Raw genomic sequence first — 20,862 nt, forward strand, 5'->3', positions numbered from 1 at the left:
TGGAAGGACTTGCTTCTTGGAGGACTTTGAGTCACCAAATACATTTCTCACTTCAAAAATGATGTGTTCAATTTATTTCTAGAAGCTCAAAATCATCTGCAAGTATTAAGGCCTTTATTTTACCTCAGATACACAGCTAGAAGCTGCTCCTGTTCCCTGTCAGTCAGTTCCCTAAAATTACTTCTCTGCCTCCACAGATGTCTTCCCAACTCTGCTAACCAAACCTCAAACTGCCCCACTGACATCCTGAAAAATGCACGAAAGCGGTCATGGTACAGATTTAAACTCCTGGATCAAATCTCACCGGCGTTCTTCTTGTGAGAAAGTGAACCCAAAAACTCATCCCAAAAAATTCTGAAATTCTTGTAGTCTTTTTGCATAAAGCTTAGTTTTTGTTTTGTTTTTAATGCTCTGAAATAATCTGGGGTGCATAGTATTGTGTACATGTGTGGTCAACTTCTAAATTCTGCCAAGATTTAAAATAGTTCAGTGCTTGCCTCATCTCCTACAACATTAGTTTCCTGTTTGCTATGGTCACACCTCTCTGTTTTCATCAAAAACTGTGTGCTCAAGGGGGGGAAGCTATAAACAACTGAAACGTAAAGCTTGCAGAAACACAGAGATGAGATGAACAGACTTCAAAGTCCAATACAGCACTATATGTACACGGAGAAGGGGGAGTGGAGAAAGCCGGGGATAACGAGACACAGGTAAACTAAATTGAAGGGTGAGCCAATGAAAGGGTAGCTAAAATCAAGGCACAAGGAAAATGCAGGAAACCAAATAAACAAGTAAACCAAGAGTCAAATAGAATATTTACATAAATAAAACGAAAGTCCAAAAACTTAAAAACACTTGGTCAAATCACCCAGGACCGTGATACACTGTATGCTTTTGACTCCATTAGGTGGCGTAAAAGGAGAAATCGTCAGCTGGATAATTACTGGATTTCTACCTGAGTGGTGTTTGAGCCAGAAAACAAGGATCAAACTCAGGCTGGTTGTTGCCACATTCTTTATTTTTTTTTTGGCAGAAAGTACAACAATAAAGATAATTGTAGGGCCTCTACAATATATAGTGCCTCAAAGCAACTTTTGGTGTGAATTGGCACTATATAAATAAAATTGAATAAAGAAGATGGAGTAAAGTACTGTTGCTCTGCGTGTCTGCTGAACACTGTCCTCAAAAACAATGTTCAGCATTTGGTCGGCAACTGGTCATTCAGTCGTAGTCAGCATGGAAACCACTCTTGCCCTCTCGTGATTCTGTTCACAGCCAATCTTACTTCTTACACCACTCATTAGATTTGTCACCTGAAGTTACCTAATGAGTCCAGGACATGCCGATGGAGGCTTCACCTTCGTATTTGGATCCAACAGATCTGCGTCTGCGAGCTGCTGCATTACAATTTTGGATGTTCAAACAAAATACAACTGAATTCACTTCATGTTTTCAGTGTTGTGCTGTGAGTGTAGTTAAATGAGGATAAAAATGTACAGAACAATATAATCTAGTAATAAACAGGTGTTTAGTTAGAACGTAACACATGCACCTGCTTTACTTAAAGCACCAAAATGATTATATATGACCATATATGTTAATGGTGTGCTTTGGAACAATGAATAGATGGTTAGGTTTGTGCATAACAAATCAAGCCCTCCTGTAACAGGTGGGATGAATAGGTAAAGCTTGCTATGAGTGTTTGACAGCAAGGCCTACCGGTATGCAGCTGGTCTCCTCTTTGGGACACAGGTGGAGTTTGCAGTGCAGGTAGACTTCACCAGAACCCCCAGTGAACCGGAAGATGTTGAACGAAAACAAGGTGGAGGTTCCCAGTCCGTTTTCCTCCACTGCCACTGTCAGGTCAGCAGGGTTCGCACAGCTTTTCATAACCACGAAAATACACGTTATTGAGGAGCTGATAAAGGTGATCAAAGTGAACTTATGAGTGACTCTGAGTATCTCTCACCGTTAATGATCAGATCATGTCTTGGACTGCTGGTAGGTGATGCCTGGTTGGTTGCCCAGCAGGAGTCCCTCACCACAGTGACCATGCTTCCATCCAGCCCATTAGTCTCCAGCTCTACCCAGATCCTCTGGTTCAGTCTCACTTGACTGTTCAGCTGCACAACTTGTGTCCACCCAGCGTCGGTGTAGGCCTTGATAATCAGAGTGTAATTCCAAGCTCCACATGAGATCTTCTGTGCAACGGAGCTGCAGAATGCACACATTTGCACTGTTAACAATGCCCACATTTTAACAAATATTCAAACAATACCTAGCAGCCACTACAAACCAGTCTCTGATTCTGAAGGTTGCAGTGTGGATGCTTGGCTGACTGTGAACACAGGAGAAGTCGATCTGGACTTGGGCGTTGCGAGTGATGACGTCAAAAGAGTAATTCTGGCTCCTGATGGTGTTCTTATAGATGACGTAGCTGTTGTTGGTCTGCAGGGTCACATAATCAGATACTAAGCAAGTTCTTCATTGTTTCATCTTTAACATCTGATACTGTTTAAGATGTTGACTGACTGGTATAAACTTCAGATGACCAAAAATTTTAGAATTCACAGAGATCAAAGCTTAAACAGCAGGAGATGAAACCCACCGTGACCACCGTCCCACATCTGTTGCTGCTGTTGAAGCTGAAGGTCACCATGTCGGTGAGCTTGTCCACCTGACCCCTGCAGGTCGGGTCGTTGAGGTGTAAGGCAGAGTAATTGATGTCTTTGTCCTCCAGGAGACAACCAACCAGAGTGACTGAAGCAGAGTCCTGCATGCAGACCGTTGGATCACCTGAACGTCACAATATCAGTCAGAAAAATCACAGTTAGAAGTTTTCCTCCATTATTCAGCCCTGTTGTCATGGTGATGTCACAGCTGTCGTACCCAAAGAGTTGATTTCTTGGTACTTGGAGGCAAAAATGTCCCGACAGAAGCAGCGAGTGTCACCACCGACCGTCTTCTCACCACAGAATTCGTGATCGCTGCAGGTCCTGTCCTGACAGAAGGCCTCAGAGGCTACAGAGGAACACACTGATGTATTATCCTGAAAACACGTGAGCTCTAAAACTCCAGAGTTCAGGTCTTTAACAAAGGAGAGCTTATTAATGTCTTATTAAGGTCTTACAGCAGCCGGTCTTTGATGTCCAGCCATCCAGAGTGTGGTTGTGTAGACTGCAGGCTCTGGCGTAGGCCTTCAGGAACTGACAGTTGAGTCCGTCCACTGCAGGATATTTACACAAAGTGTCGGTGCAGGCGGTTATGTAGGGCTCTGGGTCAATGTCAGTGTTACAGGAGGAGAAGTGCGCCTCCTTCAGGAGATTACAGCTGTACCACAGAGAGAAGAAGAAGTTGAAGACAATAAAATAATAATCTGTAATCAGATGTGTTTATCTTCCATCTATGCTGCAGTCACATGTGATAATTTAGAACAGAGATCAAGGTACAACACATGTTTCCTGCTGTGTGGATCAGTCTGCTCACCGTTCAGTCACACTGGTGCAGTTGATCGTGCTGTCAGCAGTCTCACTGTACTGCATCTCACAGCTAGGGGGCGACAAACAACAAAGTTCAGGCTCATTCATACAAACAGAATATCTGCAACATCAGCAGCAGCAGCAGTCAGAGGGACTCTGAGCTTGTGATGAGGTCTTACCTGGTGGAGCTGTACTCAGAGAGCCTCAGGTCACTCAGAGACCTGCTGGAGTTTCCACACAGACCCTCCACAGATGAACCAGCAGGTCCTGCAGAGGATCAGGACAGAATGAGTCAGATCAGCATCAATATTCAAACTGGACAAACACAGAAGAATAAATAACAGCACAGTTTACAGTTTACGTTACAAGAATTAAACTTTATCTTCTGTACCTTCTAAGAGGATCTGTGCGGTGTTGCCATCAAAGAAGACAGAGATGATGAGGTTGGAGAGCGACAGCTTGGCAGTGACTCCAGTTTGGTCCTTAGAGAGCTGCACACCATGAACCAGCTGAGATGAGCTGCTGAGGGTCAGTGTGGAGTCGTCCATCTGCATCACAGCAGAGACAAAGTGGAGGAAACACTGAGTGAAACATGTCAAACACACAAACAGGCTGATTTCACAGCAACAACCACTGAGTTCAGCAGAGGATGAGGGAGGACTTTGGATCAGACTCCACTCTGACACATGAACTGTGGCTGTAGGTCGCTTACCTGAACTCTCCCACCTTGTTCCAGGTGAATGTCATGCCCGTCCACACGCAGCGTCACACTGTCCAAAAAGCTCACATCTTTACGACGTCTGTCCCTGAAGTTCCCCAGAACAAGGAAATCTGGGAGTAACGGAGTCGAGAACAGAGAGTACGCACAGCGATCCTGGATGGAGTTAATCTGGCCGTGGACGTCAATGATAGTGGGGCCGGTCACAGTGCAGGTTGAGGCCAACACACTGGGCATCTCAGGTAGAAATTCTTAAAAAACAGAGGGGAAAGGGTGTCTTAGTATCAGCTCTACAAGTCTTCTGGATTTTGGAAGTTCTAAGTTATTTAGAACTTCTTGAACAGTTTCACAAGATATCATGATAAGTTCAGGAGATACATGTATGAATATCTAACCATGGTCACACTTTTAGTATGGATGATATAACCTCTGGAAATGACTGGTCTCTTGGATTATCTTTAAGCAAACATTTCAAAATATCTCAGCACACAATCTACTTTGTCTTTTGCAGAAATGACCAGAAGTGAGTGACAGGTGGTATGAAGCAGACTTGTTTGGGCATTTTTTGTTGTGTCGTTTTCTGTTTACTGGGGTGGAAAGATTGTTCCTTACAGCCAGTGGATGGAACTGGGTACTTGGAAAATTTTGAACAACTTTAGTATGATCGATTTTAATTCTCTTCATGCAGCTAATATTAAATTAAATAATTATCTCATTAAAATATCTTAAGATACAATTTATGTTCAAATATAATGCCTGTAAATGTCAAAAAGGCCTTAAAAATGTAATTAAAAATAAACATCTGTATTATTTTGTAAATAATAATCAAAAAACCAGAACAGATACAATGACTGAATTCATGTCCAAAAAAGAAAGAGCTTGTGGGTAAAACAGTGTAGCATAAATCAAAAAAATCATAGTTGTTGACTGCAAACCTGTCAGCTAATATCAAGAGCTGTGGAAACGCATTGCAGTTTGGTGTTTTATTTTGGTGTTGTCCCACTTTAACGAAAACTCAAAAGCCTCCCAATTTACCATCACAAAGAGCTGAAAGAAGAGGTGGTTCAAGTGCAAAGCCTGTAAAGAGTAAAAAATCATCCAAATTTGCATTTTAAATAGAAAATGATGGACTTTTTGTTGGGTTTACAGTAAGGCTCCAAGATATTGTCTGTAAATAAAATATTCAATGTGAAAGAGCTTGTGGGCAAAACAGTGTAACATAAGTCAAAGCTATCATAATCGTTGACTGCAAACCTGTCAGCTAAACATCCTGGACATATAATCAAGCAGTGGGACTTCAGTGTAAGCAGCTGCACAAATTTACCTTCACAGATGACACCAGCGTCCTCAGAGTGTCCACAGTTGTGAGATCCAAATCCTAAGTGCTGGCACTGAGTGAGATTTGATTCACTGCCTGAGCAACTGACATCATCCAACCAGATGGGTCCGGTGCCCTGACCAAACTGAGCATTTGCTGGTGCTGAGACGACCCTGCCGCAGCCCAGCTGTCTACACACCACCTGAGCATCCACTAGGTCCCATAAATCATCACACACCGTCCCCCACTGCCCACTGTGGAAGATCTCCACCCTGCCAGAACACGAGCTGTTTCCTCCAACCAGGCGGATGCGCCCCTCCACTGCTGCACTGTTGCTCACTGCTGTTGTAGAAGTGAGCCTGACCTGATTGGCTGTAGAGGTCTGTGGTATTGGAGCAGGTGTGGTTGAAGAAAGTGCAGATGTTGTTGTGTTCACCTCTGTTTACAGTCAATACATAAATGAATAAGTGAGAGTACTGCGGTAAAGCTGAGAGCATTTTCCTTCTGAACAGTTGAATTTAGCAGCAGGATGAAAAAGATGAATTTGTTACAGTGTGATCATGCTTAGAGGGCAACAATACCTGCACAGTACGCAAGGTGGCACACAGATGGCCTCTCAAGTTTGTAGACGTAGTAGTTTCCATAGCATAGTTTGACTTGGATGGTGTGTGAAGGAAACTGGCAGCAGCTTCCAGACCAGTTGTTGCACACAGTGCGAGTTACAGTTTCACCTGGCTGTGAGGGATGAGGTTGTGTTATCCACAGAGGAGCATGGGTTCCACACCTGTTTGAGTCTATACACCTCTCGGGAATACGAGCATTGGAGCTCCCCAGAAACAGGCGGTACCAGCCTTGCCAGTTAATAGATTGATCACAGTGTATGTCCTGAGTATTTGTGTTGTTTGTTGAACGCCATTGATCATTCAGCACAGTGTAGTTGTAACAAGGATCGACACTTTGGGAATATCCTGAAGGATGAAAAGAAGTCATCTTTTTAAACAATCACACACACTGATAGATGCATTGGGGACAAATTGGGTTCAATGTCTTGGCCAAGAAAGCTTCGACATGCAGACTGAAGGAGCAGGGATGAAACAGCGTGTTTGTACCGGTCTTAAAGATTTCTGTTGTGCATATCTTTAACTAAATTGTCTCTTTAGTTTCCAAACTTTTTTTGTTCAATACAATCAGTTTTTGGTATGAACACTGCAAAGATTTGACATCTAAATATTTGGCATGAAAAAAGTATTTAATTTCAAAAAAATCCAGACTATAATCAAGTGACATAATGTCTCGACCTTAGACATGTGAGAAATATCTTAAAAGAATAGTTGAAACATTCATTCCACCCACTTTATTGTGTCAAATAAACTCAAAACAAGCCTGTCGGTGCTTCTTTCCGCATCGCCTCTTCCTCAATTTAAGAGAAAAAAAATCTTAAAACAACAGCAAATGTAAAAGATGATTCTTCTGGTCACAAGTCAGTCACAGGGCTTACAACCATTCTCACACACGGACATTTTAGAATCACCAGTTCACCTATCTTCAGGAACAGCAAGTCATCGAACTGTGGGAGGGATCCGAATTACCCAGAGAAAACCCACAAGGAGAGGCCTTGAAACCAGGGTCCACAGCTAAAAATGGCTGTAAAATACAATGTAAATTCCAACAGTGTGGCCATATGAATTAGTCTAATATGCATGTAAAGTGCTCAATTTACGGATTTAGAATAGAATAGAATAGAATAGAATTCAACTTTATTGTCATTGCACATGCACAGGTACAGGGCAACGAAATGCAGTTTGCATCCATCCAGAAGTGCTTTAGTGATATAGATATATTACAATATATATTAGCAATAGTATAGATATGTAAGTATACTACAGAAATGGGTCTATTATGGTATGTTATAATGTACACGGTATGAAGTATGTTGTGAATATTCTATAACTAAGTATGTAAAGGCTGTAGTGAGTACAAGCTATGTACAGGCTATGAACAGGATATAAATATGAAAAACTATACAGAATATGAAATAAATAACTTTACAGAAATCTGAGATATACAGCTATACAGAAATGGGAACTATGCAAGTTGTAAACAGTTGTAGGATTAAAGATTATCGAATGTACAGAATGATTATTTACACAGAGCTATACAGTAGTGCAGTTAAGATAAGTGAGGGTGTAGATAGTTTCTACAGAGGCTATATAAAGTGCTAGTGGTTGTGAGTGGTGGTTCAGTCCATGTTATTATTGTGTGTTTGAGGGTACAGTTGTCCATTGTGGGTGTGTGTATGTTCAGTCCATGAGTTTAACGTGGGTCAGATGTAGAGATGGCACGATACCACTTTTTTATGTCCGATACCGATACCGATATCATAAATTTGGATATCTGCCAATACCGATATGAATCCGATATAGTGTTTTTTAATCAACAAAACTGTTTTTAAATATCTTGCTGCATTTTGTATAAGTTCATACTCAAGTTTAAAACAACAACTACACTAAAGCTATTCTGTTATACCTGTATGCAAAAAAAAATATTTCATAGTTCAGCAATACTGATCAATCTAATAAACTTAAACCTACACCATCCTCCCTATTCTGGTATTTTAAAGAGTACTTAGCATAAATATTAAGCAACCTAACTAATAGGGTTCCAACTCCCAGCAACAACAAAAATAAATAAATAAAAAATAGGGAACCACCCCTCACGCTCCACCTCATGATGCTTAATTGACGTAATCAACCTTAATTTGATGCAATGTGAAAAAAAATACACAGAAATCAATTATTTTTCAAGAAATATTAAATAGATTCAACATCTTTCTTCAACAGAATTGCAGACTGCACAGATGGTACCTTCCCAAAGCAAAAAGTACTATAGCTTACTAGGGTATATATATTAGACTTAATAGTCACTATATACAATAATGGACTTCTATTCATTTTACATCAGATTAAAACTTTGGGTGTCAGATAATTATTTATTAAAAGCTAGACATTTTAAATGAGAATAAGAAAGAAAAGTATGTCTTTGTGCCCCCTTTTCCCTGTTAATGCCCTATCGGCCCCCCTGGCTAAACTTTGCTAGATCCGCCCCTGCACAGTTACCAGCCGTCAGCTACGTAGAAAAAGATCCTGGAGTAGAAAGTAAGATTAAATACATTCTAACAACAGCTGATCAAGCTTAAACGTGCTGCTGTTGTTCAGCCGCTGGTTTCCTCTTTCTGGTGCAAAGTGGGCCAAAAGCAAACTAGAGACACGGACTCGCGACAGAAAAGCCGATCAGCTGATCGTTAAGCAGTTTCATGATTGAAGTAGCAGCAAGAAGAGGCAGTCGTTTGTTAAGCTTAACGCAGGAATGCTTTACAAACATTCAGAGATGGACTTACACACTTGCTTTACTTCTCTCGGGATAACTTTGTCGGAGATGAAATGCCAGGTTGCTAGCGAAGCTCCAAATGCTATCCAGACCACCGACAGGTCCTGCATGCCACAGCCGCTCTATCACGTGATGCATACTGCTCCGACGTGCTAACGTTCTGAGGTGAGTTACGGCGTGTTGCAAGTTTTGTGAGGTGCTTTCGTGATATTTAATGGATCGGATTACATTTTTTATTTTTCTCCGATATCCGATCCAGTAATTTAGGTCAGTATCGGACCGATACCGATACGTAATATCGGATCGGTCCATCTCTAGTCAGATGTCAGGAGGCAGAGTTCAGGAGTCTGACAGCTGTGGGGAAGAAGCTGTTCCGGTACCTGGTGGTCTTAGTCCGGAGGCTCCTGTGGCGCCTCCCAGAGGGCAGGAGGGTGAAGAGTCCATGTGATGGGTTACTGGGGTCTTTGATGATTTTCCCAGCCCTTTTCAGACACCGCTTCCTGTAGATGTCTTTTATGGCAGGAAGTGGTGCTCCGGCGATGCGCTGGGCAGTTTTCACGACCCTCTGCAACGCCTTCCGGTCCGAGGCAGAGCAGTTCCCGTACCAGACTGTTATACAGTTGGTCAGGATGCTCTCGATGGTGCAACAATAGAAGTTCACCAGGATGTCTGAGGACAGGTGGTTCTTCCTCAGGGTCCTCAAGAAGAAGAGGCGCTGGTGAGCCTTCTTGACCAGCTTGGAGCAGTTGGTCGTCCAGGTGAGATCCTCGGAGATGTGGACTCCCAGGAACTTGAAGCTGCTCACACGCTCCACAGCCGTCCCCTTAATGTGGATGGGTGGATGTGGGTCAGCATTCCTCCTGTAGTCCACAATGAGCTCCTTGGTCTTCTTGGTGTTAAGCAGCAGGTTGTTTGTGTCGCACCACTCAGCCAGACGATCCACCTCCTCCCTGTAGGCGGCCTCATCGTTGTCACTGATAAACGATGTTTATAAACAAAATAAAAAATAAAAGGCATATATTCTCAAAAGAAGATTAATGATCTCGTTCATCGTGCTCTTGCTTACCCTGTTAGTCTCAAAACAAAATCAAAAAGACTTTTTGCTGGATATAAAATTGTTAGATTTGCTGAGACAGACAATTTATGTATTGCATACACGGTGTTGTTTCAGCAGGCATGAACACACATGAGCATGTAGGAACAGAGGATCACCGGAGAAAACTCCTTTTTTATTTTTCTCCTTCCCAAGTACCACAACAACAAGGATATTCATTAGCGCCCTCCAGTGCTTCTAGTAAATGCATCTACAGAACAAAATGCAATAGTATGTGGACACAACACAGGGCCATAACATTTCAGTGCATGTCACATGTCCAGCAATCAGGGCATTTAATGCAGTCACATGGGTGTTTTAAGTCTTGGATATTATTTTGCTGCTCACAGTCAGAAAGAGGGACTTCCTGTGGACATAAGGTAAGGTTATAGAGGACCCACTAACTATGTTTCATGCAGCTGTGTATCATTTGCAGAACCCACAGTGAAAATGTAGTCTAGAATGGATAAAGTTTAAGCATTTAATCCTGAAGTCTTGTTTCTACCAGGTGCAAGTATGATTGTGACCAAATATTGTTACTTAGACGTCTCCAGAATATGATTCTCATGGAGCCTGTAAAAGCAGGTACATGTTGGATAACATATATTTGAGTGGAGCAATATCAAGAGCTGTGGAAACGCATTGCATTTTGGTGTTTTATTTTGGTGTTGTCCCACTTTAACGAAAACTCAAAAGCCTCCCAATTTACCATCACAAAGAGCTGAAAGAAGAGTTGGTTCAAGTGCAAAGCCTGTAAAGAGTAAAAAATCATCCAAATTTGCATTTTAAATGGAAAATGATGGACTTTTTGTTGGGTTTACAGTAAGGCTCCAAGATATTGTCTGTAAATAAAATATTCAATGTGAAAGAGCTTGTGGGCAAAACAGTGTAACATAAGTCAAAGCTATCATAATCGTTGACTGCAAACCTGTCAGCTAAACATCCTGGACATATAATCAAGCAGTGGGACTTCAGTGTAAGCAGCTGCACAAATTTACCTTCACAGATGACACCAGCGTCCTCAGAGTGTCCACAGTTGTGAGATCCAAATCCTAAGTGCTGGCACTGAGTGAGATTTGATTCACTGCCTGAGCAACTGACATCATCCAACCAGATGGGTCCGGTGCCCTGACCAAACTGAGCATTTGCTGGTGCTGAGACGACCCTGCCGCAGCCCAGCTGTCTACACACCACCTGAGCATCCACTAGGTCCCATAAATCATCACACACCGTCCCCCACTGCCCACTGTGGAAGATCTCCACCCTGCCAGAACACGAGCTGTTTCCTCCAACCAGGCGGATGCGCCCCTCCACTGCTGCACTGTTGCTCACTGCTGTTGTAGAAGTGAGCCTGACCTGATTGGCTGTAGAGGTCTGTGGTATTGGAGCAGGTGTGGTTGAAGAAAGTGCAGATGTTGTTGTGTTCACCTCTGTTTACAGTCAATACATAAATGAATAAGTGAGAGTACTGCGGTAAAGCTGAGAGCATTTTCCTTCTGAACAGTTGAATTTAGCAGCAGGATGAAAAAGATGAATTTGTTACAGTGTGATCATGCTTAGAGGGCAACAATACCTGCACAGTACGCAAGGTGGCACACAGATGGCCTCTCAAGTTTGTAGACGTAGTAGTTTCCATAGCATAGTTTGACTTGGATGGTGTGTGAAGGAAACTGGCAGCAGCTTCCAGACCAGTTGTTGCACACAGTGCGAGTTACAGTTTCACCTGGCTGTGAGGGATGAGGTTGTGTTATCCACAGAGGAGCATGGGTTCCACACCTGTTTGAGTCTATACACCTCTCGGGAATACGAGCATTGGAGCTCCCCAGAAACAGGCGGTACCAGCCTTGCCAGTTAATAGATTGATCACAGTGTAGGACTGGATTATTTATGTTATTCGTTGAACGCCACTCATCATTCAGTACAGTGTAGCTGTTACAGGGGTCAACATTTTGGGAATCACCTGAAGTAAAAAAAAAAAAAAAAAGCAAAAAACTTTCACCGCAAGCAAGAGACAGTCACATTCATACAGGAAAATGTTGACTGGAAAAGCCAGGGATGGAATATGAGGTTTTAAGGACTTCAAACTGGAGGAACACAACAGCACAGTTTACAGTTTACATTACATGAATTAAACTTTATCTTCTGTACCTTCTAAGGGGATCTGTGTGGTGTCGCCATCAAAGAAGACAGAAATGTTGAGGTTGGAGAGCGACAGCTTGGCAGTGACTCCAGTTTGGTCCTTAGAGAGCTGCACACCATGAACCAGCTGAGGCAAACTTTCAAGGGTCAACATGGAGTCGTCCAGCTGCATCACAGCAGAGACAAAGTGGAGGAAACACTGAGTGAAACATGTCAAACACACAAACAGGCTGATTTCACAGCAACAACCACTGAGTTCAGCAGCTCTGAAAGAACTGCTTCTAACAGCCCTGAGAAGAACGATGCGAGGAGACACAGCAGTTTCTTTGCATAACCTAAACTTGCACCACTGACCAACAATCGACCGAATTGTTATGACCATTAATTAATTGCCATGAGCACCATTGAGAATCGGGGAATGGCTGCAACAATGTACATGGCAATATGGTTAAAGATGTACCCTTAGCTTGCCTGAGGCAGCTTACCCAAACTCTCCCGCCTTGTTCCAGGTGAATATGAACACCTGGCCCATCTAGACGCAGTATCACGCTGTCCAAAAAGCTCACATCTTCACGACAGCCGTCTCTGAAATTTGCCACGAGGTACAGGTTTGGGATTGACGGAATAGAAACCAGAGAGTAAGCACACCGATCCTTGATGAAGTTGAGTTGGCCGTGGACGTTGATGACAGTTGGGCCAGTCACAGTACAGGTGGTGTCCACTACACAGCTGATGGAAGCAAAGAAGAAAACAATCAACCACTAACCTCATAAGCCGCTGATGAGGAAGAGACCAAATACACTAAATAAAAAAAATTAATTAAATTACTTTAAAAAAAATCCCTTAACGCGTCAGATCTTTCTTTTAAATATAAATGGGGTTATATTCACGTGTTGTTTCCTTGACAACGCTCCAGTGGACCACAGCCAATGGTTTCAAGGACTGCAGTTTCAGAGCAGGTGAGTTTGGAGCAGGTTTCTGGATCAGCGCTCACCACAGTGTCAGGTTCATATGCAATACCTGAGAAGTGATGGACGGTTTACTTTAGTTTAAAAACCAACAAGAGCAAGCAGAAAGGCACAGCACTCCCTGTAACATCCCAACGTCAAAGTAATGAGCCTGAGATTCACCAACCTGAGTGTCTGCATCCACTGATATCTTGTATTGTATTCTTGTACACTGTAGTCACTTTGATACCACCGATGTAAACTTCCAAGTCCTAAGCAGAACCGCACAAAACTCATATCATGATCTCAGAGTTGAGGCAAATCATTTCAGACATATTAAAGGTGCAGTAAGTAATCTGTAGGTCATCTAATAGACAAGAAGAATGTTGTACTTCCAGATGTACGTTGATTAGTGGCCAGCCAGATACGTAGTACACCTTATAAACTACTTTTTAATATAGTGTCATCAGACAGAAATTAGCTTCACTGACTCATCAACTCATATTGCACTCCTTTCACAAACTTTACAAAGTTTACTTACTCATAAAGAGTAAGTAAATGTGGACGCATTGAGAGCTGAGGTAAACGGCAGACTTACACCCTACACTTAATGCAGAAGAGTGATTTAGGGGTAAAAACACTAATACCACAAACAGTGGTATGGGAATGCAAAGCAGCCAGCTGTGGCTGGTTATGGCGCCCAGTCTCCATTTAGTGTTTTTCATTTTCATGTGCTGTGAGATTTGTGAACTATATGTGCCTTTCAGCCCAAGAGTGAAAAGTATCTACCAGATTATTTGGTGCATAAAATGGTTCTCTCATATTAAAGTACACACACAAGTGTTTACAAACTCACCACATTAGTTGTCACATCTGTGAACACAAATAGAGCTGCTTGTTTCCCAAAAGTTAACAGATACAAATCGGCCTGTAAAGGGTGAACACAGATCCAGACACAATCAGGATGCTTGAGTTCATTGTTTTAGCAGTTAATTGTAAGCTGTGGACTCTAAAAGTCAAGTTTGACTTCTCATGTCAATCAACAACACTTACACTTGTCGCCTTGGTGTATTCCATGAAGAATTCCAAGTTGCATTTCAAACTGGCCTTAATTGATGGCACTTCTTGGTGGACTTGTGATTCCAATTTTGAATTTTTTGAATTTATGTGTAAGGTAACATAGCTGGCTGCAGGCCCCACAAGACCGTCTCCTCCAGTTTGAGTTTTGAAGAAACCATCAAAGCAGAGTGCGAAGTTTTCAGTCGTGCTGTTCACCTGGGGAAGTCCGAGACAAACATCAAGAACAAACTTTACTTTATACGCTAATGGTTTCCTTATATATTAAAAACATCATTCAATATTAACTTGTTATTATGAGGTTACTACCACAAATCAATATATAAAAACTTGAATGCAGAGATGGTATCATGATATTACCACAATGTTATTACAGTGTTACAAAAATTACTCTATAATTAGTAACTGTTTTGCCTCATAGGTGTGTGTGTTTCTTTCCACATTACTGCCACATTCTTGCCTCTTATTACACAGTTACACAAGTGTTACAACTCGTCTACAACCACTGTTGATACAGGATAATTACATGGGCATTATCACTAATGATAATGGTAATTAAATGACTTGCTATTTACATATTTGTTCCCACCATATTACTCCACTATTTCCATTTTTATTACTGAGCTGTAATTGAAAATGTTACACATAATTCAAGGATTGCTTTAGTTCATCAATCAATAACAATGGTCTTCTGAAACATCACGTTTCTACTCACATAGATTTGTTCATACTTCTTTCCATAATACGTGATGGGACATGAGCTGATGTTCAACACTGAGGACGGTGTAATTATCTGCTGAGCACCTGAAAACATACAGAGGATGGGTGTTAGCTATACCTTAACAGGAAGTACTGTACGTTCAAGTGTCGACTTCATGGAAGGTCAACACTTCTATCATGATGTCATCATTTAGCAGTTCTTACGAAGATGGCAGAAATATCTGCCCATGAACACTTTCTGCTTTTTCATTCCTATACTGTTCAGATTTAATTATGCTCTTTCTATTCAGGTCTTCTAGGCTGCTGTGCCGATGCTTACATGCAAGTGCAATGAGAGTAGACAGGAAGAGCAGAGGGCGGGGCATGTTGGAGGGGAGACAATCAGCTCACAGAGACCTGAAAGACACAAGTTTTCTGATTGGACAGAAAGTAACAGCCACAATCAAACTGTAACATAGCCACATCAAAGTCCTATACAGAATCAAATTTACTCCATCACCATGGAACTTGAAATAGCTGTAGGCTAAAAAAACAACTGTCAGCGTAAACAACATTTTTACCTTGAATAAGTATATGACAGAGAGTGTATGACTGGCCTCTTAACAGCAATATAATGGAATGACTATATACTCGCTGTTTTCCACAACTTTTGTTATAATGTTTTCCCAACTAGTCATAAAAATATGACTTATCTTGTGAGCATGCTCATGTGTGGGGTCACCTTGATGCAAGGCATGTCCTCCTTATCTTTGTTTTTAAGTTCATTCATGCTCAAACATGGTTTCCAGACTGCTGTTCCAGTTCTCAACACGTGGTGAAAACACACCCACAATGCCCAAGTGTTTTACAGATCTGATATGACATGAGTGGCCATACAAAATAAATTTCAAATACAGGTCACTGTGGCTTGGAAGGTAAAGTGGGTCATTTACCAATTTAAAGGTCCATTTATCACTGTTGGCCCAGCTACCGGAAGGTCCCTAACTCCTCTAGTCTGCATGTTAAAAGTACCTTGGGCAAGGTACTGAACCCTGAGTTGACCTCAATGCATCTATATTAGTTTAGAAGCACTCTGGCACAGAATAAAGCATTTGTATAAATGTGTATATGAATGAGGCAAATGTTCTTGTGTTAAGAAAACACTTTGAGTGCTCAAATATAGTAAAAAAGCACTATATAAGTATTTTTTTCCCTTGTCTTCATGTGGTTAATTAATGGGTGGGCGTGACTGTACGACAAAAACGAAGCGCTCCTAAAAATAAGTCACAATAAGGTAGCTCCGACTTAAACTGACAGGATAGTTTGACAGGAAAAGCAAAAATGGTTTTGAGAGGTGATACAATAGTTCGTATTTATCAACAGCTAACACAGACTGAGTTACTTTAACCATGAATATAAACAGGTGACGACAACTGTCTATGAAGTCCATGGAGGCTGTACTGCAGTAGGTGTCTGACCAGAGTCTGTAACCTGGCTGAGCTGCTGATGCTTGTTGTTGGGAATTGAGGAAGTAACTGCTTATGATGTAATACTGCTGATCAATTAGGTTTCTTTAAAATGTTGTCTTACAGGTTTTATTGTGTCAGAGTGCATGGAAAAAGGCTCTTGTTGGACTAGAGTTTGAAATTAAAGGTTAAAAGTGTATTTCTGACACCAAACTATTCAACTATGAACTACTGCTGTTAAAAAGGAGCCAAAATTCACCCTTGAGTTGAGTTCATTTTTGTTATTCTTCCTGTTGAAGCCTGCCCTGAACTCAGACTGTTGCTTTGTATTGTTCTGCTCACACAGCTTGTTGGGAGTCTTAAACTTTAATAGCAACCAGCTATAAGGTTTGGATTTTTCAAACCAAGACAGTAAAAATTGGCATCAGCATGTGATACGGTACTCTAGGTGGCTTTTGTTTTGAAATAAAGCTACAGGAAGCTATTGTTGACCCTACAGTCCCTCTCACTTGTTTCTGTTTTGGGGGCAAAGTTGATGTATGAACAATCATGAGGATTGAAATCTGGTGAATTGTTGCTGCAGATGTCAGTGGTGTGCAGATCCTCTTACCTTCTGCAGCTCTGATGGAGGATGAGGTGGCTGAAGGCTACTGTTCAGTAGTTCTGAACTGTTCTCTGGTGATTCTGCAGCAGGTGGAGCGAGCCATCAGCTGTCTCTGTTTTCACGTGGATCCTCGCTGCTGTCCCCACCCATGAGGAGTGAAGGGGTGGAGGTGGAGTCCACAGCGGTGGTAAATCATGGAAACCTCCCTCTAAAGATTCCACCTTCTCCAAAGCAAAATCATAAGGTTTCTTTGTGTTAAGAGGGAGTTTTTCCCTTCCCACTGTCACCAAAGTGCTTCCTTAAAGGGGTTTATCTGATTGTTGGGGTTTTCTTTTTATTATTGGAGGGTCTTTGCCTCACACTTGTAGGTGACAGTTGCTGTGATTTGAGGCTGTATATTTTGATCAACGGGTACTGACTGACATTTAATGGCTACCTGCAGATGTGTATCCTCCTACTATGGTCCATCTTCATTCTTATGAGAAATATTGGGTTTAAATTAGGGACTTTCTAGCCTTTTTTCCCCTTTTGTAGCTGCATCTCCTGATCTTTGTGCAGCTACAAATACACAGACAACGTCTTCAAGGCCACCATGATAAAGACGACATAGACAGAGTCCAGAGGCTTGAGCCTTTGAAGCCAGAGATATTGTATCAAAGAAATTCAAAAATTATCATCGGTTCTCTCCTTGTGCTGACTGTTGTATTAATCTTTTGTCATACATGAGACACACATGTCAGCAATGCAAAATGAATATGAGCAGTCTGAGAAAGATGCAATGGCTGGTGATCAGTGGGATTAAACAATAAAAGTGTCGGGTGCACAGAATTAGAGACTTAGAGGTTTTGTTTTCACTGAGATGCTTTACTGTTTCAGTGGCTAATACAACAGCTTCAGTTGTAATAACTGTAGGTTATGATATGGTAACGTGAATGAAGAGAACATAGTTGGATGTAAAATTTGGATGATTACCTTCATGTCAGAACTGTTGGGTCTAAAGGAAAGAAGAGCTTGAAAAACTCCCAATGTCACCTTATCAAGATACATCTGAGTACACGGCGTATTTGAGATTATCATGTCAGTATTGCGTAGTTCTGCCTGACACACGTACTATCACACTGACCTTTCAGCTGTTATGTGTTTGTTCGGCTGAGGTTGCAGTTTTGTTTGGATGCAGACGGAAGATGTAGGATACTTGAGATAATCAATGTTGTGGTGTACGCTTTGTTCCCGCTGGCATTTCATTAAAACTTATAGCATTCATATTTTAAAATTTCCTTTTCAAATTCAATTCTAAATTTTAAAAAATGGCCCTCCGCATTTTCACATGTAACTTGTGTTCATTTAACTCATTCACTGCCAGCCATTGGCAGTGAATGAGTTAAAATGACGTTGACAAATATGTTAGTATGTGAATGTCCAGTCCATGCTTGGGTATACTGTCCTTTTTCTGTCTTCAGTTAATCAAAGTTTTGCTCATATGCTTAACTTTGGGAAGAGGAAACATGAACCACTAAAAACTTAGATTTACATCAGTGAGCTTCAGTTAACGTTTACAGTAAAGTATACAATCCAGCCAGCAGAGGGTGCTGTTCCATTTCCAGCCATGTTTCCAGGTGTTAAATCAAATCTTCAGCAGTCCCCACCTCCATCAGCCGCAAAACTCAACTAAAAGTTATATTGTATCCCATTCTTATTTATTTTATCTTTTTATCCTGTATATATTCTTATTGGGTCATATCTTCAGTGTTTCCTCGGAGGGGGCTCTCTGCACCGGGGCTGTGATCAACCGTGGCTGCTGGGGCTCTGCCTGTCTATTCAGCCTGGCTGGGGGGCTTCTTTGCCTCCCTCCTGCTGTGTGCCCAGCCTGGTGGCTGCGGTCTGTGACCGGCTCCTGGTGCAGACGGCTCCCTGTGATAGTGTTTCCTCACCTGGCTCATGTGTCCCCAGCCCAATTTTACTCTTTAAGTGTGTGTGTGTGTGTGTGTGTGTGTGTGTATTATATGAAAAGTGCTTTATAAATAAAGATTGATTGATTGATTGATTGATTGATTGATTGATTGATTGATTGATTGATTGATTGATTGATTGATTTGGATGCAGACTGATTTGGATGCAGACTTAATTATTTAGAATCGCCACTATCATTTCCTACACGTGAATAATACAAATAAGGAGCAGGATTTTAAAAAAAGTTTTAAAGATCAAACATTTTATTTTAATTTTGACCTTATTTGACCTTGAAGATGAGGTCAGAGATCCAAAGTAACGTGATATTAAAAATCCCCATATATCATTCCCTATATGTCGACATGCTGTCAATACAAACAATAGTTTCAAACAGCCTCATAGTTTATAATAGATTTATAAAGTCCTTGTTCAGTTAAAGAAGAATTGTTAAAGCTCTGAGTTTTCTCAACCCTCTTAATGCATTTCTCACAACTCGGAGTGATTTCTGACACAAAAAACGGTGCGAAGCAGATTTTCAGATGTGTGTCAGAGCACGTGATTCAGCGAAGAAGAAAGTTTAGCAGTAAAAGTTTCAATAAATTCACCACATTTCCTTTTTTACTCTTTTGAGAAAAGTGCGAAACCCTTTGGTGTTTCTTCTTGTTGTTAGGACCGGCAAAATCCCTCAAGGTGTTCTGATTGGCTCCCAGCCCGCCACCTCGAGCCAATCAGATACCAGTGCGTCCGTACTGAGAAACCATGGTCCTCTTTTTTCTTCTATACTAAGATTTATTGTTAGGACCTGTTTATTTCCTGTGAAACCTGAACGTGCCTTTGGTCTGAGGTTTTCTGTACCTGCGCGCGAGGACATGTCGATATAATTGATTATTTCTTGATGAACATACAGACACGTCCTCGTCGGTGAGGTGTGTTTTTTTCTCTCTCTCTCCTGGTTTCACCGACACACCGATAGGGATGTGCTGCAGCAGCAGCTGTTGCTGGCTCGTGGCGGTGCAGTCAGAGAAAAGCGCACACGCACAACTTCCGTTTTAGTTTCATGGTTTTTACAAAATAAAACTCGCAATGGGCGACGCTACAAATGTATCGACTTTGCTGCATAAAAAACTGAATAAAGGTGAAACTGTCTTTCGATGATGCCATGTGAAACATTATATTTACTTTAGATATACACTCGTATTTTATATAAAAAAACACATGAAACAACATGACTCTACACAGATTTATTCTTTTATATTACACTAATAACTTAAAATATACAAACACTTCTTTAAAACATATTTTATATTTTTAATATTTATATTATATATAGTATATAGTTTCATGGGGTACTTTACTTTAACCGCATATCTGTTAATACTGTATTAATACTGTATTTGCAGTTAATATTGTGCATATCTTTCTAAACATTTTGCTGTTGCTACTCTGCACATTAGTCTCCTCTTGTTCCAGGCTCTTGTTCCAGGCTCTTGTTCCAGGCTCTTGTTCCAGGTTCCAGGCCCCAAGCCAACTTCATTTATACAGTTGGCTTGGCAAATGCTGACCAAAATGTTTGGAGTCTACACGATGTAGCCACCATGATTTCACTCACTGGTTTTGAATCTTGAAGCCACAGCTTTTTCACTGCCAGTATGGTGGTTTTAGGCAAGATCTGAATAAAATCCTAGAATTTAATTCACTATTACTAGAGCACAGACATCTTAGATGACCTCTTAGTAGAATTAACTGCACAGCAGCCTTGTTATTTGTCAGATACTTTCATTAAAATGGACTTTCATTAAAATTAAAAGGCATCAACAGCACAAACACAGTTCAGGTGGCGCAGGCTAACTGAAGTCAGCCCGTGCTGCCATCCACTGTCAAAGCACCTGCTTTGGCTCATCATTATCAGTCCATTCAATGGACGTTATGCTCTCCATTTAAATAATTTTACCTGTAAATATTGCCTTATCAACTGGAAGCCAGCA

The 20,862-nt window shown here is 41.3% G+C and overlaps 1 protein-coding gene across 1 annotated transcript; it reads right to left on the reverse strand.

The window, feature by feature from the left end:
* Positions 1-1,576: 1,576 nt before the first annotated feature.
* LOC101478208 (alpha-tectorin) lies at positions 1,577-6,374 on the reverse strand. Its single transcript, XM_076882623.1, has 12 exons — positions 6,097-6,374; positions 5,522-5,953; positions 4,192-4,448; positions 3,871-4,027; positions 3,659-3,746; positions 3,487-3,549; positions 3,131-3,330; positions 2,890-3,021; positions 2,609-2,796; positions 2,297-2,448; positions 1,970-2,214; positions 1,577-1,882 (listed from the first exon to the last, which is right to left on the reverse strand). The coding sequence occupies exons 3-12, from the start codon at positions 4,432-4,434 to the stop codon at positions 1,860-1,862; spliced, it is 1,491 nt and encodes a 496-aa protein (XP_076738738.1). The 5' UTR covers positions 4,435-4,448; positions 5,522-5,953; positions 6,097-6,374; the 3' UTR covers positions 1,577-1,859.
* Between the last annotated feature and the right edge of the window lie 14,488 nt (positions 6,375-20,862).

Source organism: Maylandia zebra, linkage group LG3 (assembly GCF_041146795.1).
Source record: "Maylandia zebra isolate NMK-2024a linkage group LG3, Mzebra_GT3a, whole genome shotgun sequence".
Lineage (NCBI taxonomy): Eukaryota > Metazoa > Chordata > Actinopteri > Cichliformes > Cichlidae > Maylandia > Maylandia zebra.

Excerpts from the sequence above, each read along its gene's own strand:
- LOC101478208 (XM_076882623.1), bottom strand. The coding sequence starts at position 4,434 with ATGCCCAGTGTGTTGGCCTCAACCTGCACTGTGACCGGCCCCACTATC. Across the intron at positions 4,028-4,191 it reads AACAAGGTGGGAGAGTTCAG|ATGGACGACTCCACACTGAC; the intron begins GTAAGCGACCTA and ends GCTGTGATGCAG. Across the intron at positions 2,449-2,608 it reads GATGTGGGACGGTGGTCACG|ACCAACAACAGCTACGTCAT; the intron begins GTGGGTTTCATC and ends GTGACCCTGCAG.